Here is a 23,764-nt window from a genome sequence, read left to right on the forward strand (position 1 = left end):
TCCTAGGCTTACTGGTGGTCTCCACATGTTCCCTACACAGGGAACTTCTGTAAACCGTTTGATGCTCCTGTGATGGTTCAGAGTTGTTCACATGAAAACCCACACCAGGAAAGAGAAGGAAGCAGAGATCAGGCGAATGGGCAAACTGAGTCAGTGCCGAGCAAGCCTCCCACTCAGTGAAAAGGTAAAATCGGGAGAGGCCGGAGGCGGCTGCCAGGTGGTGATGCTGGTTAGAGGGACATGCCGGTCACTCAGGAATGACGCGTGAGTTTTGCAACACCCGGCAGTGCCCAAGCCCACGAGCCTGTGCGGCCTAATTAGGAGGCTCGGCTCCCAGGTTCCTATGGGGAGCAGACAGAAACTCGCAGCAGCCTTGGCTAATCGCCTTAAAAGTCTCTTGTTTGTATAGCACAGGCTCGACTTGGCGCCAGCCCAAATCAACTTGTTTTCTTACTGTCAGGTTCAGATTCTGGAGATGCCATCCAAGACGTCAGTGTGCACCCTGAAGCCGGAGGCAGATGCCAAGCCGGGCATGCCCATGTGCCTGGAGCTGTGGCAGGTAAGGCCCAGCGCACGCCAACCACGCCCTGCCAGCCACGCCTTCCGGGCCGTGAATCATGCCCCATTCAGGATTTGGTTTATCGTCAAACCAAAGGACAATTAGCCCCCTGGGAATACATGTACACACTGCCTTCCGCAGCCTCGGTATCCCAGCCAGCTCCTGTTGTCCTCCTGCCGCTGCTGCTACTCGTGCAAACTGCCCAGGATAGGCCTAGCTTGTGCTGTCCTCCACAGGGTGCCCCCCTGCCCATGCGGTGAGGAGGGACAGCTGGGTCAGCTAAGCTCCGCTCCTCTCTGCACACCAGTCCGCAGCCCTGCAACTGTGCACGGGGTTAGGAGGGAAGTGCTGGCTAACCCTGCAAGCCTGCCTGGCCCCTGCTCTGCTTGGGATTACTTTGTGTTACTTCTTTGCCTCATAGAGGCAAGAGTGGGCTTAACACGTTGTCTTTGCCTGCAGCCACACTTGGCGTTTCTGATTGTCTAAGCCGTTTCCTTGTTTCTTGACTATTCTGATTAGAGAGAGTCCAGAGGCATCTCCTGGGGCTGGCAGCCGAAGCCTGGGGCCGGGGAGTAGGTCGCAAGCCTGAGTGCTGGTTTTGGCTTGAGCTCCAAGCCTGAGGCCTGGGAGGATTCCTCCTGGGGCCACCCACTTACCTCTACCAGAGGCCTCATTTCTTCTCAAGGCACAGCCTCCTCTCCCCCACAGGGGTCAGTAGTGGCTCAAAGTGTGTGTTTCTGCTCCTCATGGCTGCTAGTGTTTGGGGCAGCAAAGCAAATGGTCTGGTGTGCTCACTTGGAAAGAACCCAGGCAGTATCTTGGCCATGGTAGAAACCGTGGTGAATAGGTCATTGACCAGTGCTTGCCTGGGAGTGCAGTTTATAGGCACTTTCCCAGCTCTGTTCAGTTCAGCAGCACCTTCTGAGAAGCCACCCTGAGCCTGCCTGAGATCAGGAGGAGGTGATTTCCTGCCTCGTGCCTCACTGCTCATTTGAACTTTTCATAAGATGGGGTTGGGCAGTTTGGAGGTGTCTGTGGGACCAATAGGACCCAGGGGGCCAGGCACCCCAGAGACCCTGCCTCAAGCTTTTTGACCCTCCAGGGACCTGCTCTTTCTTGCCATTGGTTTCCCCTTGCAATTTCTTATCTGAGAACATTCCAGTTGGAATTTGTTTCCAGTTGGAAATCTCTGACAAGCTGATCCTGTGGTGTCCTGCTGCTGCTGTATCTCTCAGAAAGAAGCCCACGGGGAGCTGAGTTTGTGGGGGCTCCAAGAGGCCTGCCTGAATGACAGAGCTCCTGGCATCGGCTGGTATATGGTGGGGAACACCCCGAGGCCGTGACGCCTTGGGCCCTGGCGTGGTGCTCACAGGTCCTAGGGAGGACATCCTGGCTGCATCCGCTCATATTCCACGCCCTGGAAGCACTGCCATTGTGTAATCATGTAAAAATTCCAGCAGAAAAATGTGTAGAAATGGGATGTACAAACTTGTTAAGGTAATTAATATAGTTGACAGAAGGACAAATCGAGTTTTTGTTAGTTGATACAGATCCAACGCAGGGCATTCTGTTTTAAAAAAAAAAAAAAAGTCAACACTAATTTGAAAGGTCCTTTTTTTTTCCCTCTCCAAACCTGAAGGCCCAGGTTGTAATTTATTAATCTGAGTGTGGCAGAATGGCCTGACATATTTTTCACTGAAACATTCAGATGTATTCTTGTTTTGCTTTTTAAAGCTGTTGACTTGTATTGTTAGGATGATCATCATACAAAAGATCAGGAATATCCATCACAGTAGCTCTAAGAGGCTCCCAACCCCTGGGCCTAGGCATCCCTCCAGTGAGCTGGGAGCTTCCCACAGGACTGGTCCCAGGAGGTACCGTAGGCATGGCCTGCCCAGCCCACTGGAGTCCCACCCAGTCAGCACAGGATAGGACAGGACACAAAGCAAGTCCTTTTAGAAACTTCAGGTCCTCGTCCTGTGGAGAGCAACCTGTCACCAAAGGCCGGAGGACATGAGACCACTGTCCTGCCTGTGGTGTCTGTCCCTGGGGGCCACAGGGGCCCTGCAGCACGGGGGGGGGGGGGGGGGGGGGGGGGGGGGTGGCGGCAGCCATCAGGGCTGGAGCTCAGCATTTGGTCACCCTTGGCAACAACAAGGTGAGTCGCTGCAGGTCAGTCTGGCTTCTGATCTGGACCCCCTGTGGTACCTTGATAGGTGGGTGAGTAGCATGCTGCCCCTGAACTAGCTGGGATGCTCAGAACCCAGAAACCACAGGCATCATGTGGACTTGAGCTACAGAGACAGACCAAAGCCAATGTGTTGGCACTGGGAGGAGCCCCAGATGAGGGAAGAATGTACCCAGGGGATCAGAGGGTGGCAGATCCCTGGGGGAGGAGCAGACTGGGCTGAAGCAGGGTGGATGGAAAGCAGGCAACAAGACAGATCACTGCCCTGAGGGGAACAGACCCAAGTGGGCCCCAGGTAAGTTCCTCAGACCTGGCCTGTGGGGTGGGGTCCAGCAGATCTGGTCTAGGAGGTTGGCATGAGTTCCTGGTTGGCATGCAGAGCATTGGGCTGTTCTCACCTGGCTGTCACCCTTCCTTGAGTCCAGATATATATGGCTGCTCATGAGGGGAGGCCCTGCCTGGGGAGGTACAGCTACCTGAAAGGGGGATGCCAGAGCAGAGGGCCTGACCGCTTCTTAAAGTAGTCTGTCCATCCTTGGGAGAAAAGTGGTGTAAACAATTTTATACCTCACAAATAAGTTCCAATCAGTTGACTTCAAAGATAACAAAATGGAGCTTTTCTCCATTTTAAAACTACAGGGAAAGTACACCAACACTGTCATGGCTTTGCACGGGAGGTTAGACGGAACCAGTGACCACGCTTAGCTGCTCCCAGCCTTGGCCCCTGCATGGCAGGCATCACCAGATGCTGTGCACACACAGGGTTCATGGTCACAGGGCCCATATCCTGACTGCTTGCCCAGTCGGGCCTGCCAGGAGGCAGTCACCATGCAAGAGGCCCCAGGGAGGAGCACAGGCTGCCCCAGGCTAAGTGAAACTAGGAAGCCTTTCTGGTTTTGTTTGTACGAACATGTATTATCATCAGAAAAAATGTATAAGCCATTTCCGAGGAAATGTAGGAGGTGTCCTCCAGACTAGCTCCGGCCTGGGAGGATTCACTGTGCTGTGTGCAAGTCTTAGTGGCTGTGTCAGACTCCCCCTGGCTCCCATCACTAACCAGGGCCCCAGTGACATACAGCACACCCTGAAGCCTCAGTTTCCCCTTCTGATACACGGAGAAAGCCTTGTTTCCGTGTGTTGAGGTTGTAGTATCCACTCGTTAGACACAAGTCCTCGTGCCTTCTGGCTAACCCCAGTTACCTTACTTAGCTGCACAAGCCTGTCCTTTCTGAGCACTCCTAAATGTGGAGAGGCACTCTGTGTGGTGCGTACAGCATCCAGGCCCAGAGCCCCTCTGGGCAGATAGAAGCACCCGTGCAGCTCAGTAAAAAGGAGCTCCAGCAGGTGGACAAGGAGGGCCTCCATGGCCTTGTCGGCCCACGACCAGTGAGGCCCAGGCACTCTGCTCACCACCAGCCTTGAGACCTGCAGTAGACCATCCTGGAGGTTGCAGGTGATGCAGGAGGCAGCCTCTCTCTGACCAGCCCCTAAGGCCCCATCCTCACCACTGACCATCCAGGGGCTGGGGGCCAAGCCTAGTCAGAGTTCCCTAAGGCTCAGTTGAGCTCCTGGCCCTTGGAAAATTCACTGGGGAAGGGATGTGCTCAGTTATTTCTGACACTTGAGTGACACCAACCCCAGGCAGCTTAGCAGGAAGTGCAGAGATGAGTGAAGAGCAAAAGGCATCGGCTGGCGTGTGCTTTGTCCCAGGAGCAACCTGGGCGCCTGTGCTGGAGACTGGGCACCAAGCATGGGGCTGCTGCTCTCAGTGCTGGGGTGACATGGAGTCCCGCGGTGCTCCCCTGGAGTTGTTGCCGAGGCTAGATAAACGAGGCGTCTGCCCAGGGTGCGGAGCCCTCTGACCCGCGTCCTCATTCATCACAATAGCTCAGGGCCGGCAGAGCTCGGCTCACACCAGTCAGCGCCCTGGCGACTCACCAGGCCTGGGGGGTGGGGGGCTTCCGCGGCGACGTTGACAAAGCACAGAAAGTTCATTTTTCATTGAGATGGAGCTCACGATTTCCTTTGGCTGGCAGTTCTAGACAGGTGACCGCCTCACGAAGGGGTGGCCACAAGTCTCAGCCTGCAGAAAGGAGACATGAAGAAGCGGCAGCACCCGGGCTGGCGAGCAGTGGCGTGGCAGTGTGAGGCGGGGGCCGTGCTGGGCTATCCCAGGCTCTGTCCCCCCCCTCCCCCAGGGTGAGTCCTCGGGGTGCCCCAGCACCAGCCCGTGCCAGCTTTGTGCCAATGGTGCCGGCCATCAGGGTGGCATGCAGAACCTCCGAACTGTTACTGCCGGTGTGGGGAACACGGGAAACAGCTCCCCGGCTGGGCCACCCCCAAGGCCCAGTGGGGGAGCTCACCCATCTCTGGAGCCCCTTCTCCCCCAAAACATACCAGGACCTTTTGGGAGCTGACTGCTGTGCTGTCCCCGCAGGCCGAGTCCAGTCCCCGCCCACTCCTCCTGGCCGGCTATGAGGACGGATCAGTGGCCCTGTGGGACGTCTCTGAGCGGAAGGTGTGCAGCCGTGTCGCCTGCCACACAGAGCCCGTCATGGGCTTTGACTTTGACTCCCAAAAGGCCAGGGGCGTCTCGGGCTCTGCGGAGAAGGCGCTGGCTGTCTGGAGCCTGGATGAGCAGCAGGCCCTGCAGGTCAGTGCGCCAGACCCGAAGTGTCATTTATCCTGCTTTGCACTAACAGTCTGATAGGCTGAAACAATATTTAGGCATGAAGAGGAGTTGTTGCAGATCCCTGGCTAATTAATCACTGCGAGGCGGGGTGCAGGCCAGCCTGTCCGCGGGGCCGGCGCAGGAAGAAGGGGGCGTGGGCGTTTGTGAACCGTTCACATGGTTTGGGTTTCTCTCAGACCTTGGGTTAAAAGCAGTCACGTCTTGTCCATCTAGAGAAAAGGCATGTAGAGTCCAGGAGTAGGCAAGCCCATTTGCAAAACCTCAGAGGAATTCGGTCAGTAAGGAATTGATTAATCAACAAAAACCGACCCAGTGTGGAGAAATCCACGGAGTCACGCCCCCGGGGCAGTCTGTAAGCCAACCCCAGGGAAGCCATTCCTCACGGCAGAGGCCACAGCCAGGAAGGGGTGTGAGGCCTCAAGGCGGAGCGGGGCGGTGCTGAAAACCTTCCCATAATGTCTCACTGGACTTTCCCTTCCCACATGACTCGTGGAGCACCGGGAGACCAGGTCTGGGCCTGTGGCTGGTGCTCAGCATGTGGTGGCCCAGCCTGCACGCTCAGCCCTGTTTGGAACCTGGGGGGTAGAATGGGGGGGAGGGCGGGCGGGAAGCCTCACACTAGGGCAGGTCCCGGGGGGCTGCGAGTGGAAGCTGCATGGAAGTGCAGTGACGTAAACCCAGGTCTGGTGGGGGAACAGAGCCCTGCATGGGAGATGTGTGGCGCTCAGGGAGACTGCCAGCAGAAGCAGCAGCAGGCTTGGCTCCTGGCCTCACCTGGGTGCTATCACTAGAGTACTAGAGATCATGTTTGTCCTCTTCTGCAGTAGCTTGGTGGAGACAGGAGGCAGAGGATGAAGGCATTCCTTAGGGCCCCTCTTCAGATGGGAGAGCCTTGTCCACAGCCTGGCAAGCCTGCCTCACCTCACACTTGCCCAGCCCAGGCCCCCACAGCCAGAGGAAGAGGCCCTGGGCAGTGGCCAACGAGCCCCTGAGGCACATGAGTTGGGGCAGAGGGGTGGGCCCCTGAGGAAAATCAGGGCACAACACTGCAGTGCCTAGCAGGTATCATGGGTCCTGGGTGCAACCCAGGGGTGGGACATGGCCACCAGATCATCCCAAAGGCAGGACAGAGTGAGGACAGCAGGGGAAGGGGTTTCACATGGTGGGTGAGAAGTCCTGAGGGAAAGGGAAACTGAGAACGAGCGAGGTGAGAGGGTACTAGAGAGAATGGTAATGGCCATTCTCCATAATAGAGAGACCCGAGGATGGAACACTGAAGTCAAGCAGAGTGGGACCTGGGAGGGGCCTTTCATGTCCAAGCTGGAGTTGGAACTGGCATCCTAAAAAGAGTGGTCCCATCAGAGAACAGAGGTGAAAATCAGAGCTAGGAGCAGCAGGGCTGGAACTGTACATGCTGTCCTGGTATCTCTCCAGGTGGGACCTGAGCAGGGACCCGAGGATGGGGAACAGCCAGCCAGAGCCCAGAGAAAGGGGAAAGGGGGGGGTCACATGTCACATTTGGGGACAGGGCACACATTCATGCTTCCTTGGCATTACTCCTCTCCAGCAGACCGGCTTGTGTCAGCATACCGGCTTGTGTCAGCACATGGCTGACTTGTTGTAAAGCCAGCTACCCATCTGTCCTCTGTCCTTATGTTGTCTCAGAGAGTCCACGGAGGCCCTGCAGGAAGCAGGGTTAGACAAGCCTCCAAATGGGGCCCGAGCTGGCTGTCAAGGACCAAGTTTCTCATGCCTCCATCCTGGTAGGAGGGTCCCAAGGCATTGAAATTGTGGACTTGGGTGGGGATGGGAATGAATGTCTTCATGATGGCTTCATGATGACTGTCATCTTTTTTTTTTTTTAAAGTTTGAGAGTGAGAGGAGCGTGTGAGTGCACGGAGGGCAGAGAGAGATAGAGAGAAAGAGAGAGAGAATCCCAAGTAGGCTCCACACTGTCAACACAGAGTCCAACTCAGGGCTCAAGTTCATGAACCGTGAGATTACCACCTGAGCAAAAAACCAGAGTTAGTTAACCGACTGAGACACTCAGGCACCCCGGCTGTCATCTTTAAGAATGGGGCAGAGCCACTCTGGTGCTGGGTCTTCATGTCCTCAGCAGTGGAGGTCACCTTGCTTGGTGTCAAGCCCAGCCAGGTGGGCAGTGGAGTTCTCCTTCATACCCTTCTCTCTGCCTCGAGCCTGGTGGGGACCAGGCAGTGCCCCCATCTTCCCACTGTGGGGTCCTGTGCTCCATCCTGTTGTGGCTTGACCTTCATGAGCCTTGACCTTGCAAAGAGCTGAAGACTCAAGTGGCTTCCCTGAGAACCCCGCCCCAAGCCCCTGGACCTCTGGAAGGGTCCCCTTCTGCTGACCTGGCCCAGATCTGCCTGGTTTCTGCTGGCTTTTTCGGGAAACAGCTGCTGGAACTTAAGACTTAAATTTATGGTGCATGTTCCAGTCCAGAGATGAACTTTTATTATACTGATGAATTGAAAAGTTGAAGCACAGGGGATTATTAATGAATTTGAAAGTTAAAGCAGAAGGGGAGCCATGCATTGTGGAATGGACGTGGTGGTTACTTGATGGTGTTACGCCAGGCTAGGGGGGCTCACTCAGTAGTACACATCAAAGGAGGAGGACAGTGCTTCTCCTGCTGAGCACAGTCACTAAAAACGGCTGCCTCACCCATAAACAACTGCACATCAGTTTCAGAGTTGGCCCCAGAGGCCCTGGAAATTTTCAGGTTGTGACGCACAGGCCTCTGAGGAAGAAGTATCAGGGGCCAGCACCCACGGGCATCCACAGGCATCCTCGCCCCAGGGCCCTCAGCACATCGTGCTGGCCCTGCGATGTGGCCGCCCGCCCTAGTCCTTGAGCCACGTGGGCACAGATGTGCCTCACCTCACAGCCTGCTGTTGGACTCTCTAATGAGCCCAAATCAATCTCTCCCGGGCGGGCGCTGGGAGCAAAGACGCAGATGAGGTTTCCCGCAGCAGAGCGTGGGTAATGGGAACCAGATGGCGGCTTTGCTGCGTGCGCATTCCTGGCACCTGAGGTCATGTGCTATGAGAGCCACTAGTGGCCACGGATCCTTCCCAGAGGGTCCTCATCCAGGATGGGTGCGGCCAGGGGCCACAGCAGTGACCAAGGGCCTTCAGCCACTCTCATCCGGACACTATGGCCTCAGGAGCACGTGGTGACACTGGGCCACTCGCCTGCCTTCCAGAGGTGGCTTTCCCTCCAGCCTCCAGGGGATTGGGCCTTGGCTGTCGTCAGACACAGGTGGTGTGCAGACCTGCTCCTTCCTCCCACACTTGGGCAGGGCCCATGGCCTTGAAGCAGGGACTGATTTACAGCCAGCAGTATTTTTAGGCCTTTAAGTAATATTAAGGCCCCCCCCCCCCCCAACCCCAGGCAGCCTGGGCCAGGAATCAGACCAACCACACTTTCCCCGCATTGCACCGGCAGCTGGTTGGCCAGGCATCCTCCCGTCCTGCTGTGTGGCCATTGCCCTCTTTCTCCCTGACCTTCTTCTCCTCAAAAGTATCAACAGCAGGTCATGTGGGACAGGTAGGAAGGAGACTGGAGGGCCCCGAGACCAAGAAAATTGTGGACACAACCCAACCCACCATATGCATCTCAGGAACATAGCAGAACCAACAAAGCTCTGGCCACCATCACCACAAACAGTCCCTGTTGGGCCACCCTCCTCCTCTTCCTCCTCCTCCTCTGGAATACAAGCCTGGGACAGGGACTGGCCTCATTTGGTTTAGGTCCCCATCAAAGCTTTTGCAGTTGCTTCTCTTCATTCCTGCCAGGGAGCCTGCCTTGTGTTTCTGCCTCAGGGCCAGAGTCACTCCTGCCCCCGTGGGCAGCACTGGGTGTCTTAGCCCCTTCTAGGTGGCAACACTGACATGGAAGGTGTTCTCTGCCCTGCACCCAGCTTCCAATGTGTAAGAACCCCAGTTCAGGGGCCTCTCTGGAAACTCACATTCCTCTTCCATTTGTCCTGGACTCTCGGTGTTCATCAGCAGAGAGCAAACTTGAAAGCAGCCCTTATCTCTCTGTGAAATACTCCCCCTGTTAACAAATTCACATGAAGATGGACTATGAAGGAGGAAATCTGGAAGCAGGGCCCCAGGTGGGTTCCAGGGAGTCCATGGCTCTGAGCCCAGGAATCCCCTAGCTAACCACTGGCTTAAGGCAAAGTCCACAGAAGAGCAAAGTATGAGGGACAGTGATGGTCATCAGTCCTCATTCCCAGCCACCCTGTCTGGTCCATGAGAATGGAGAGAGGTTCAGGCAGATGCACACCCTCACGTGCGGACACACATAGCATTTGCCTTCTCACACCTGCACAGAGGCTTCGGCTCCCACAGTCCTCCAGTGCAGGCCAGGCTTGGCAATTGCGGTCCGTGAACTGTAGAACCAGGCACTGGACAGAGCCCTGGAAGAGCAGGAGGGGGCCCTTGACCAGGAGATGCGGGGTGGGCATGGAGGTCCCTGGACAGGTCACTGCAGAGCTGCCCATGTGCTGATGGCACTGGCTAGGAACCCAGGACATCCCAAGTAGAGGCTGGGACTGCGGCAAGGATCCTGGCCATGCCATGGGTTGGATGACACACCCCATTTTAGCAGGTTCCCGTCATATCAGATCCTCATTCTACTCCTAGCGGGGAAAGAATCTGGATTGTGAATGGATGTTGAGCTGTCAGACTCAAGGCTTTTCTTCTCAAGTCAGTTAATTTAATATATTGCATGTTTTTGGTTTTTATAATATTAAAACAACTATATAGTGCTAAAATAACCCACTACATAGCATGACCATTTCTGCACTGTGGTGCTGGGCCGGAGTTGTTCAGGACCATCTGTCTGTCTCTCAGTAGACTGTTTCACCCCCTCTCTTGTTACCCCACTCTGCTTATGGTGTCGGAGTATCAGGAGCCCTAGAGTCTGGAGCCAGGCGTCCCCTCCTCTCCTGATCTCTGGATAAGTTGGCAGGAGGTCAGTTTTGTGAGTGGCCATGGGTCACTCTTGGCCGGTCCCACTGGGGCAGGCATTTTCTTTGCAAGGAAGGCTTGATTTTCTTCTTGAACTAATTTGTCTATGAGCATAAAAACCTCCAAGGTATTTTCATACTGCCTTTTTTATTTGTAACGATTGTTTAGATTTCTGCTATATTTACAAAACTGTTCCATTTTTATCCTTTATCAATCTTATCTTTGTTGATCTTTACGTGTTTTCCTTTTAATTCTTTTTAATTTTTTTAAGTGTTTATTTTTGAGAGAGGCAGAGCATGAGCAGGGGAGGGGCAGAGAGAGAGGGAGACACAGAATCTGAAACAGGCTTCAGGCTCTGTGCTGACTGCAGAGAGCCCGATGCGGGGCTCAAACTCACCAACCATGAGATCATGACCTGAGCTGAAGTCGGATGGTTAACTGACTGAGCCTTCCAGGCACTCCTCTTTGTTGATCTTTAAAAGTCTTTTTCTGTTTCATTTCTGCTCTGATCTTTCCCTTTTTTCATACGGTGTTCTCTGAGCTTGGTCTGTTTCTCTGACTTGAACTGGGTATGGAGCCCATTCATTCTCTGCCATCCATTCCCCACAGCAGCTGAAGTCTGTCTGTGACCCTCTAGCTGTGTCCCATGTTGGGAGATGTCACCATCTTCATCAGTGCTCACTTTTGGGTGGACCCGATATTTATTTGTTCTCTGACCGCTGAGCTGATCAGATTTATGTTTCCAAATGTTTGATATTTCCCCCTAGTTATTTTTTTTTATTTTTCAATTCCTAACTTAATGCTGTGTGTTCAGAGAATAAGGTCTGAATGATATCAGCTCTTTGAAATGTGGAGGCCGGTCCAGTTGACATAAGTATTCCACATGTGAGAAGGAAGTGCCTCTCGTTGCTAGACGCACAGCTGTACCTGCACACACTGAGGCAGTCCTGGCACCCGGGACTGGGCGCCTCTGGAAGCGGCAGGGAGACCCTCATGCTGAGGCACATCTCTGTAATTTTTCCTGCATCCTAGACATTTTTGCTTCTGCATTTTGAAGCTGGCTTAGGAACATACAGATTTAGAGTGGTCATCTTCCTAGGGAAATGAAGCTTTATACTTTAGTGACCTCATTATCTCTGAAAAGGATTTTTGCCTAAAAGCCTATTTTGCCAACTATTAATATGGTTCATACCAGATTTCTTCTGACTTTACTACTTCTTTTTATAGCTTTTAAAATTTTTTAAATTATTTTTTAAACAATTATTTTTGAAAGAGAGCGTGTGTGAGTGGGGGATGGGCAGAGAGAGACGGGGACAGAGGATCTGAAGTAGGCTCCGCACTGAGAGCAGAGAGCCCGATGCAGGGCTTGAATTCACACACTGTGGGATCATGGCCTGAGCCAAAGTCGGATGTTCCACTAACTGAGCCACCCAGGTGCCCCTGTAGATTTTTTTTTTTTAATCTTTTGCCTTCAACTTTTCTTCAGATGTAGGTATCTCTCTCACAGAGCTGGTTTTGCACATGGAATGCATTTCATCGCTGCTGTTTCATAACCATAAATGTTGTCCAGGCAGTCTCACTCCTCAGGCACTTCTTCCAGAAGCTGATACAGCCACCTGTTAGGGAACATTTACTGGGAGCTTCTGAGTGTGTGAATCTGCACACTGATGGTGCCCACAGTTCTAGGTGCTTCTGTGGGTTTGTACTGGCCCTTCACTGGGTTGTGGGGAAGCCAGCTCCCAGCCAGCTCACCAGCCTTTGTGGGTCTTGTCCCACAAATTTTGATTTCTGTATCTTCATTTTTATGCAGTTCAAAATTCTTTCTTTCTTTTCTTTTCTTTTCTTTTTTTTTTTTTTTTTTTGGTTCATTTATTTATTTTGAGAGGGAGAGAGAGCGCATGCACAAGTTGGGGAGAAACAGAAGGGGTGAGAGAAACATAAGCAGGCTCTGCGCTGTCAGCATGGAGTCCAACGTGCAGCTCTAACCCACAGATTTCAAGATCATGACCTGAGCCGAAATCAAGAGTCAGACACTCAACTGACTGAGCCACCCAGGTGCCCCTATTCAGTTCAAAATACTTTCTATTTTCTCTTGTGATTTCTTCTTTGATCCAGTTATTCCTTAGAAGTAAATTATTTAATTTGCCAATATTTGTTGATTTTGTAGATATCTTTAATCTAGCTTAATTCTGCTGTCAGTGAAGGAACTTGTATGATGTCAACGTTTCGATATTTATTGAGGCTTGTGTTTGGCCCAGCACATGCTACATCTTGGTGAACGCGTGTGTTCTGCAGTTGGTGGGTGGAGTGTTCCATCAGCGTGACCTCGGTCAAGGTAGTTGGTAGCATTTAAGTCTTCCATATCCCTACTGATCTTTTTGTCCGGTTTTCTGCTAGTTACTGAGCAAGGTCTTTGAATCATTGAGTGTGGCTGTGAATGTGCCTATTTCTCTGTTTGGTTCTGTCTGTTTTACTTCATGAATTTTGAAGCGCTGTCATTACACGCATTTACGATGGTTCCCACATCCTGCTGATTGGTCATCATGAAATATCCTTCTGTAGCTCTTGTCACGTCTTTTTTTGTTGTTGTTTAATTGAAGCATAGTTGACACACAATGAATGTTACATTAGTTTCAGGTGTCTTGAGGTCGGCTTGGTCTGATGCTAATAAAGTGGCATTAATTTTCTCCTGTTTCCTCTTTTCAAGGCACATTTCCCACATCTCCCTTATTTTCAACCAATGTCCATCTCTTTATATTTAAAAAGCATCTTTCTTAGTCTTGCTTTTTAATCCTTTCTGACAATCTCTGCCTTCTAATTGGAGCACTTAGTCTGTTTGCACTTAATATAATTATTGATGTGTCCAGCATTAAGGCTGCCGTCTTGATACTTGTTTTCCACTCGTCACTTCTGTTTTGACCCTCTTTTACCCCTTTCCTGCCTTCTTGTATGTTAATCAAGTATTCATATTTCAGTTTTCCATTTTATTTTCTCTCTTGGTTTCTTTGCTATAGCTTTTGCCATTTTCTTCTGAGGCCCTTGCAGGCCCATAGTATGCATCATTGACATTCCCAACCTTGCTTAATGTTGCCACACTCCCCCTATGTGCGTCATAACCCCATGCTAGGATACCAGTTACCACCTTCCCACCCTTTCTCCTGCCGCTGTTATACATTTTACTTCTATACACCGTCTAAACTCCACTTTACAGTGTTATTGATTTTGTGCTAAATCATCAGTTTTATTTATTAGAACTTAGAGGAAATAAAAATAGTATAGGGGCACCCTAGTGGCTCAGTTGGTTAAGCGTCTGACTTGATTTCGGCTCAGGTCGTGATCTCACGGTTCATGAGTTTGAGCCCTGCATCTGGGTCTGCACTGACTGTGTGGAGCCTGCTTGGGATTCTGTCTGTCTGTCTGTCTGTCTCTCTCTCTCTGTCTCTTTGTTCCTCCCCCAGTCGCACTCTCTCTCTCTCTCTCTCTCTCTCTCTCTCTCTCAAAATAAATAAACTTAAAAAAAAAGCATAGTACAAAGCATAGTACATTGACCCTTGAACAAGAGGTTTTAACTGTGCAGGTCCATTTATATGCAGATTTTTTAATAAATACAGTGTAGTTCTATAAATGTGTTATCTTTTCCTTGTGATTTTATTAATATTTTCTCTTCTCTAGCTTACTTTATTGTAAGAGTATGTAGTATATAATACATATAATGTCTATTTCACCCTCTTTTTTAAAAAAGAATTCTGGGGGCACCTGGGTGGCTCAGTCGGTTAAGCGTCCGACTTCGGCTCAGGTCATGATATCACGGTTCCGTGAGTTTAAGCCCCACATCGGGCTCTGTGCTGACAGCTCAGAGCCTAGAGCCTGCTTCAGATTCTGTGTCTCCCTCTTTCTCTGGTCTTCCCCTGCTTACGCTCTGTCTCACTTTCAAAAGTAAATAAACGTTAAAAATAAATTAATTAATTAAAATAAATAAGTAAGTAAGTAAATAAAATAAAAAGAATTCTGCCTATAGGACCTAGGGATGATGCTTTTGTTTTTCTTCTTGCACTTTAAAGCTGTTGTACTGGGACACTTGGGTGGCTCAGTCAGTTAAGAATCCAGCTCTTGATCTCAGCTCAGGTGTTGATCTCAGGACCATGAGTTTAAGCCCCGTGCTGGGCTCCATGCTGGGTGTGAAGTCCACTTAAAAAATAAAATTTAATTTAATTTATTAATTTTAAGAAGGTGTTCTGTTATCATCTGGTGTTCATAGTTTCTGATGAGAATTCATCATATCTTATCATTATTCCCAGATGCACCACGTGTCTCACTCCACGGCGGCTTTCAAGATTTTTTTCATCTGTAGTTTTCAGAGTTTGACCATGTAGGGGCTTTCATAAGTGCGACAGTTGGACAGTTGGATATCACCCCATAGGCTCCTGAAGCTCTGTTGAGTTTTCTTCATTCACTCTTCTCTCTTTGGGTTGAATAATGTTGATTGATTTGTCCTCTGCTTTACTGACTAATTTTTAATGATTTGCAGTCTGCTGTTAAACCTATTCTACAAATTTTACATTTCAACGATTGAGATTCTCAGTTCTACATTTTCTATTATAGTTCTTCTTTATTTTTTTAACAAAAGGCTTTAAAAAAATTTTTTTTAATGTTTATTTCTGAGAGAGAGACAGAGCATGAGTGGGGAAGGGGCAGAGAGAGAGGGAGACACAGAATCCGAAGCAGGCTCCAGGCTCTGAGCTGTCAGCACAGAGCCCAACACGGAGCTTGAACTCACAAACTGAGATCATGACCTGAGCCAAAGATAGTCGCTCAACCTACTGAGCCACCCAGGTGCCCCAACAAAAGGCTTTTTTTTAGAACAGTTTCAGGTTCACAGCAAAATTGAGAGGAAGGTATAGACATATCCCATATGCCCCTTGTCCCCCCACATATGTATAGCCTCTCCCCTGTTATCCACAGCCGACCAGAGCAGGAGAGCTATTATAACTGGTGGACCCACATGAGGGGTGCCTGGGTGGCTCAGTTGGTTGAGCATCCGACTTTGGCTCATGTCATGATCTCACGGTTCGTGGGTTCAAGCCCCACATCGGACTCTGTGCTGACAAGCTTAGAGCCTGGAGCCTGCTTCGAATTCTTTGTCTCCCTCTCTCTCTGCCCCTCTCCTGCTTGCGTGCGCTCTCTCTCTCTTTCGCTCTCAGAAATAGATAAATGGTAAAAAAAAAATTTTTTTTAAAGATTAAAAAAAGTAAATAACTGGTGGACCCACATTGACATGTTATCACCCAGAGTCCACAGTTCACATAAGTTCACTCTTGGTGGTGTGCATTCTGTGGGTTTGGATGAGTGTATAATGACATGTGTCCACCATTTTAGTATCACACACAGTATTTTCACTGCCCTGAAAATCCTCTGTGCTCTGCCCATTCATTCTTCCTCCCTCACTAACCCCTGACAACTACTGATTTTTTTTTTATTGTCTCTTTGATTTTGTCTTTTCCAGAACATCATGGCGGGGTCAGATTGGCTTATTTCACTGAGTAATACGCATTTAAGATTCTTTTTATGGTTTGATAGCTCCATGTCTTTTTATGGTTTGATAGCTCATATTTTTTAATGTTTATTTTTGAGAGAGAGAGAGAGACAGAGTGTGAGCCAGGGAGGACAGAGAGAGGGAGACGCAGAATCTGAGGTAGGCTCCAGGCTCTGAGCTGTCAGCACAGAGCCCAACGTGGGGCTCGAACCTAGAGACTGTGAGATCATGATCTGAGCCGAAGTCAGACACTTAACCGACTGAGCCACCCAGGCGCCCCAATAGCTCATTTCTTTTTAATGTTGTTTTTTTTTTTTCTTTGAGAGACAGAGAATGAGTGGGGGAGGGGCAGAGAGAAAGAGAGAGAGAGGGAGGGAGACACAGAATCTGAAGCAGGCTCCAGGTTCTGAGCTGTTAGCACAGAGCCCAACACGGGGCTCAAACTCATGAACTGCAAGATCATGACCTGAGCTGAAGTCAGACACTTAACTGACTGAGCCACCCAGGTACCCCACTCATTTCTTCTTAGCACTGAATAGTAGTATTCCATTGTCTGGAGGCACCACCATTTATTTAAGGACATGTTGGTTGCTTCCCAGTTTTAGCAATTATGAATACAGCTGCTATAAACACCCATGTGCAGTTTTCTGTATGGATATAAATTTTCAGCTTCTTTGGGTAAATACCAAAGTGTCCAATTTCTAGATCATGTGGCAAGATTGTGTTTAGTTTTGTAAGATACCACCAAGCTGTCTTCCAAAGTGGCTGTAGAGTTTTGCATTCCCACCAGCAGTGGATGAGAGTTCCTGTTGCTCCACAGCCTTGTCAGCATTTGGTGTTGTCAGTGTTCTGGATTTTGGCCATTCTAACAAATGTGTAGTGGGTATCTCACTGATGTTGTTTTTTTTAATTTTTATTATTGAAGTATAATTGACATACAATGTTAACCTAGTCGTTGTTCTGATTTGCATTTCCCTGAGAATGTATGACAGAAGCACTTTTCTTATGCTTATTTGCCATGTGTATGTCTTCTTTGGTGAAGTGTCTGTTAAGGTGTTTGGCCCATTTTTTAATCAGGTTGTTTGTTTTCTTAGTGTTGAGTCTTAAGAGTTCGTCGTATATTTTAGATAACAGTCCTTTATCAGATACATCTTTTGCAAATATCTTCTCCCATTCTGTGGTTTGTCTTTTCATTCTCTTGCCATTGTCTTTCACAGAGCAGAAAAATTTTAATTTTAGTGAAGCTCAGCTTCTCAATTCTTTCTTTCATGGATCGTACCTTTGGTGTTGCATCTAAAATGTCATTGCCAAACCCAAGATCATCTAGGTTTTTCTCCTGTTATCTTTTAGGATGTTTATAGTCTTGTGTTTCATATTCAGAGCTGTAATCCATTTTAAGTTATTTTTTGTGAATTAGGGATGTAAGGTGTTCGTCTATATTCATATTTTTGTACATGGATGTCCAGTTGTTCCAGCACTGCTTGTTAAAAAGACTGTCTTTTCCTTCATTATGTTTCCTTTGCTCCTTTGTCAAAGACAAGTTGACTCTATGTGGGTCTATTTCTGGACTCTCTATTCTGTTGCCTGAATCTGTCTCTTTCATCAATAACCACACTATCTTGACTACTGTAGCTTTAGAGTAAGTCCTGAAGTCAGGTAACGTTAAGTCTCCAACTTTTTTCGTCTCCTTTAAAATATTGTTGGTTGTTCTGGGTTGGTTCTTTTTTATAATCTGCATTTCCTTTTTCTCTCTCTCTCTCTTTCTTTCTTTCTTTCTTTCTTTGAGAGAGAGAGTGTAAGCAGAGGAGAGGGGAAAGAGAGAGGGAGAGAGAGAGAAAGGATCTTAAGCATGCCACATTCAGTGTGGAGCTGATACACAGCTCGATCCACGACCCTGGGACCATGACCTGGGTTGAAATCAAGAGTCAGACGCTCAACCTACTGAGCCACCCAGGCACCCCATATAATCTCCTATTTTCTGCTAATAATTCCTGTCTATTCACTCATCAAGACAATTATTTTTAGTAATTATTTGAATGCATTTTCTTTCATTTTTTAAAAAAACATTTAAACAGCTGCTTTAAAGTCTTTGATATGTCTAATATCTGTGTCATTCTGGGTCAGTTTCTATTTAGTGTTTTTTTTCCAGTTGACCATGAGTCATATATTCCTGCTTCTTCGCATGTCTAATAATTTTTTGTTTGCATGCTAGACATTGTAATACAGTCTAGTCTTTTGTGCTGAAGAGTGTTTACTTTTGTTATTGCAGGCAATTGAGTTACTGGCTGTTGACCTTGAACTTATGTAGGTTTGTCATTATGCTCTGTCAGGGCAGATATGTGGAAAGCCCAAGGTCCTTCCCAGGCTCCTCCGAAGTGGTGGAACTCACCTTCCAAACTCTGCCTCCCCTTCAGACCATATAGAGCTCTGTCTCTAGCATTGTTACAGTAGGTCCAGGGTAGGCCTTACCCAAAGGTATATTCCTCATTCCTGAAGTAAGACCATTGTGTCATCTCAGTTGGTCTTGGGATGTCAGGCAGTGTTTGCACTGTGGCTGGATGCACTGGAGATCACTGTTGAATCTCTTTTTTTTTTTTTTTTTTTAATTTTTTTTTTCAACGTTTATTTATTTTTGGGACAGAGAGAGACAGAGCATGAACGGGGAAGGGGCAGAGAGAGAGGGAGACACAGAATCGGAAACAGGCTCCAGGCTCCGAGCCATCAGCCCAGAGCCCGACGCGGGGCTCGAACTCACGGACCGCGAGATCGTGACCTGGCTGAAGTCGGACGCTTAACCGACTGTGCCACCCAGGCGCCCCCTGTTGAATCTCTTATAACTATTCTATTTAACCCTGCTGCAGCCACTGTCTGGTAAACCTTGTGTGCTGTCCTGAGCTTGCACAGCCCAGCCTTCCACACAAGGATGGATAGGGAAACCAAACATGGCCTTCTGTCCCTCCCCCAGTTCCCTCCATGCTGCTGGCTCACCCCACAGATTTAGCTGCTCTAGCTGCCCCACTCTGTGATCTCTGCCTCCTCAGCTTCATGTGCACAGAGGTGCACCACCTAGATTTCATGGCTGGGACATTTCCCTGGGCAGATTGCTGCTAGGGTTTTGTTTTTTGTTTTTTGTTTTTTTTTTTTTTTAATTTTTTTTTCAACGTTTATTTATTTTTGGGACAGAGAGAGACAGAGCATGAACGGGGGAGGGGCAGAGAGAGAGGGAGACACAGAATCGGAAACAGGCTCCAGGCTCTGAGCCATCAGCCCAGAGCCTGACGCGGGGCTCGAACTCACGGACCACGAGATCGTGACCTGGCTGAAGTCGGACGCTTAACCGACTGCGCCACCCAGGCGCCCCGCTGCTAGGGTTTTTGAGAGGCCCACCTCATCAGCTGCCCTTCCCCACCTATTGTCCACTGCCTAGACACAGTTGCTTGGTATATTTTGTCCTGTTTGATAGTTGTTTATAGCATGAGGACTGGTCTGGTACCAGTTATTACTCCATCAAAGCCACATTCCTATTGTTCTTGCTTCATAAATAATATGCCTATTTATCTCTTAAAGAGATAGTCATAGCTCTTCATTGTGAATTGTACCCTTTATCATTGATAAGTATGGTATATAGTCTGTCTTCATGCTTTTGGCTCTGAATTCAACCTTTCCTATTACTGACGCTGTACCCCTGTTTCTCTTGTGTGCACTCTCCTGGTATATCTTTGCCAGTCATTCTTTTGGTGTCTCTCTTACACATAGCACAGATTTGGATTTAACTTTGGAATCCAGTTATAAATCTGTTGAGTATATTTGTATGGAGAAATACAAGGGCAAGTTCTAGGAAATCATGGCACCTAGTGTCAAGGGTGGGGAAGGAAGTAATGTTGTTTTTGTCATTACTTACAGTGGGTTGTCAGATAATCTGTCAAGTATGAGGTTGACTATTTTATCTTAGGCCCCAAATGACAAAAGATGAACAAATCAATGAATTTAACAAAAATTCCATCTCTCTCAGTATCCTCCCATATTTCAGTTAGTTGCATAACCAGTTCTATAGCCATAATCCACATATTGTTTTAGACCTAATCCCACTGGTAAGTAGATTCCATACTCTCTGCCAGATCATCTGTTAAAGTTCTCTGGTTATCTCTTATGAGACTAGAGTTAATCTTCCAGTCCTTCAAGAAGAGCTTATGGGAACATATTCTTTGAGTCCTTAAATGTTCAAAAATGCTTGTCTATTGTTTTTATACTTGAACAGCAGTTTGGCTAGATATAAAATTCTTGGACCATGCCTGCCCTCACAGCCTTCTCTGTCTATTGCCACAGATGTGGCCATGGAACATTCTGAGGACAGCCTAAACCTTACCTCACAGTCAACTTGATCTTTTTGCCTGACCACCAAAGGGCTTTTATTTTTACCCCCTCAGTCTGGTGATTTTCCTAAGGCATATCTTAACATTGACCATCCTGAAGCCTGTCTTTGGATTTGGATTGTAAGACTTCAATTTCTAGAAATTAGAATTGATTTTCTTTTTTTTTTTTTTTTTTTTTAGAATTGATTTTCTAAATCATTGAGTGTTAGAGCACCTCCACCTGTCTTCGACATCTGCTGTTTTCTCTCCAGTCTGTTGTAACTCTTTGTTTCTCTTTCATTTTGCTCACTTTGTATCTTTCCTGCTCTTCCTATCTAGTTCCAGTCTCCTTCTGCTGTTCCCATTCCCCTTCATTTCTTTGAGTTCTTTCTTCCACTTCTTTCCTGTGCTCTGTCAGTTCAGCTTTCCTCCCTCTGTGTTTGCTACTTTGGGTTCTTCTTTTATAGAGGTGATTGCTTCATGAAGTTTTGTTTTGTTAAATTATGGCAAAAATGCTTGGTGGCAATATTTGTTTGCTTCCAAGGAATATTACCATATGTATGTATGTATGTATGTATGTATGTATGTATGTATTTTGAGAGATAGAGAGCAAGTGGGGAGGGGCAGAGAGAGAGAGAGACAGAATCCCAAGCAGGCTCCATGCTGTCAGCACAGAGCCCAACACAGGGCTGGAACTCACAAACTGTGAGATCATGACCTGAGCTGAAACCAAGAGTTGGACACTCAACCTACTGAGCCACCCAAGTGCCCCTACCATTTGTTTTTAAATGTTTCTTTCCTCCTTTTCCCTAGTTTTATCTTTGCAGAGATGAGGAATTCTTAACCAAGACTGCTATGGCCCCATTAGGAAGTGAATTAGGAGAAAAGGGTGTGCTGGTGAGACGGCAAACTTCAGGGCAGCAAAAGCTTGTGGTGCACAGGGCTAGACCAATCATGGGATCAGTAGAAGAAAGTGGCCATTGTGCATTGTCACAATGATGGCAGAGTGCCTTTGTCATTTAGTGTGTGGGGACAGAGATGCCAGATTGCCTTGCCATGCATGAGATAGTGCTGTATAACCACAAGTGGTCCTGTGACCACAAAGGCAGCTCTGGATCCCTACCTGTTGCAGGAGGCACGTGTCGAGGAGGGGTCATCACACAGCACTGACTGTGGGAGCGCTCAGCCCCCAGAGAGCGGTTGGCTTCCAATGGCTCAACACAGATAGAATGCATCTGTGCAACTCCTTGTTTTGTTTTGCCTGCCCCCTTCTCAGAACCAGGCTAGGGACTAAGGTTTCAGCCATGGCCAGTGTGGCAGGCTCTGCAGGTGCTCCTGTGACCTGCACCTTCCTGTTGTCCCCCACTCCTCCTACCTGCACCCACTGGCTCCCCTTCTTGGTGGTTCTTCAACCCCTCTTGCTGAAGATGGAGTTTGTTTCTTGTACTCCTCTTGCTTTGGGGTCGGTGTGAGGTTTCCCTAGAAGGGAGAAATGCAGACTTTATTCTTCTATCAAGCAGGAAATGCCTCTTGCATTTCATTAGAGTGCAGTGTATTTCTGTGATGAAGGACTCCAGGACCCAGCCCACTGAGGTCTTTCCTGAGGGCCTGATAGAAAGGGAAGCAGAGTAGCTCTGTGGGGCCTCAAGGGCTCTCTGAGGGAAGGGGCTGAAGTCTCCTCTCATAACCCAAGGGTTCAGCCAAGGGCAGTGGTCAGGCTGCTCCCCTCAGGAGGTCTGTGCCTAGCTCCTGGGAGGTAGGGGGTAAGTTTATAGGAACATGCAATCATCTTGGCAGCCTGCATTTCCCTCCTTGTTCCAGCTGCCAGACCGGGGATGTCCACAGGTGGGAGCCCCTGTGACAAGTCTAAAGCCACTTCATGGTTCTCTCTGCTGCTCTTGATCTTGTAGGTATGCAAAACTCATGAACTCACCAATCCCGGGATTGCTGATGTCAAGATCCGGCCAGACCGCAAGATCCTGGCCACTGCAGGCTGGGACCATCGTGTCCGTGTGTTTCACTGGCGGACAATGAAGCCACTGGCTGTACTGTCCTTCCACAGTGCTACTGTCCACTGTGTGGCCTTCGCTGCCAATGGCTTGCTTGCTGCAGGGTCCGGGGATCAGCGCATCAGCATCTGGTCACTCTACCCGATTAGCAGTGACTCATCCACTCCCTTGTCAGGACATGTGGAGGACACGGAGGTGGGAGCCCATGCCTTGGCCTGACCCAGGCATGTAGTAACCGTGCATCAGGACCCTTGAGGACAACCAGTCACAGTTATCTTCTTCCAGTTACGAGACGTGTCCAGTCCTTGGAGTCCTCATTTTCTTCACAAGGCTTGGGTTTCCTTTTTTTTTTTTTTTTTAATTTTTTTAAATGTCTTTATTTTTGAGAGAGAGAGAGAGAGGGAGGGAGACACAGGATCCGAAGCAGGCTCCAGGCTCTGAGCTGCCAGCACAGAACCCGACACAGGGCTTGAACCCACGAACTGTGAGATCATAACTTGAGCCTAAGTCAGACACTCAACCAACTGAGCCACCCAGACGCCCCGGCTTATGTTTCCTTTTGTGAAATACAGCCTCTGTCTGACAGTGACTGCAGTTTACAAAGAGTAACCGGGCCAGACACCTGGGCATCTGTGGTCCAGGTGAGAGGCCAACCTGGGGATACTATTTTATAATAAACTTCCAGTTGCAAACCTGCAGGTTCAAAGTACAAATTCTCCAAGGTGACACCCTGATTCCCCCTTAGAGTTAGCTCTGAGAGCCATCCTCAGACTTTCCAATGGGCAGGACAGTTGACCCCTGTCCAATGGGGGGTACCGAATGTGGTCCCCAGGTCCTGCTGACTCCATGTGGCTCCTTATACCCAAGGATGGCCAGGAGCTTCTGATGCACAGGGCTGAAGCCAGAACCAGTAGAAAGAAGTGACCAGACCCTTCAAGAGAACACGGCAGAAGCAGGGTGGCCACGGCTGATGGCAAAGGTAACTCTGGGCAGAGAGAGCTCATGGTTCAGGGCCAGGCCAAACGCAGGACCCATGGGAGGATGTGCCACCCCAAAGAGGGGAAGACCAAGGATGGCAAGGGCGGCTTCAGGGTGAAAAGCATAGCAGAATTAAGTATGGCTGACACAGCCATCAATGACACAGTCCCAGCCAGTGCCGTGCACTCAGGGCAACTGGGAATTAGCAACCAAAGTAGGCAGTGCACCCAGTCTCCTTCCATGCGTGGCTGGGCCCAGCCGTCAAAGCTGGGCTATTGATTGGGAAGGAAGTTGGCCCTGGAAATTGGGATGGAGGTTGTGGGCAGGTAGGAAAGCTGGGGGCCTCAAACCCCTTTGTTGCACTGGCTGTTTTGCCAGAAAAGCCCCCTTTGGTCCCTGCCTGAAGAGGTCAGTCCTTCTTTACCTAAAGGACCTGGAAGGGCTTCCCCTGGG

At 49.1% G+C, this 23,764-nt stretch overlaps 1 protein-coding gene across 1 annotated transcript in view; it reads left to right on the top strand.

Moving 5' to 3' along the window:
* The window catches only part of GNB1L (G protein subunit beta 1 like), a 60,015-nt gene extending 36,984 nt beyond the window's left edge, over nucleotides 1–23,031 (top strand). Inside the window, exons 5-7 of the mRNA XM_047827784.1 lie at nucleotides 461–559; nucleotides 5,185–5,400; nucleotides 22,235–23,031. Coding sequence (XP_047683740.1) covers nucleotides 461–559; nucleotides 5,185–5,400; nucleotides 22,235–22,552 — 633 coding nt within the window. The 3' untranslated portion in view covers nucleotides 22,553–23,031. The remainder of the gene's footprint in view (nucleotides 1–460; nucleotides 560–5,184; nucleotides 5,401–22,234) is intronic.
* Nucleotides 23,032–23,764: the final 733 nt, after the last annotated feature.

The sequence above is a fragment of the Prionailurus viverrinus genome, chromosome D3 (genome assembly GCF_022837055.1).
Source record: "Prionailurus viverrinus isolate Anna chromosome D3, UM_Priviv_1.0, whole genome shotgun sequence".
Taxonomy (NCBI): domain Eukaryota; kingdom Metazoa; phylum Chordata; class Mammalia; order Carnivora; family Felidae; genus Prionailurus; species Prionailurus viverrinus.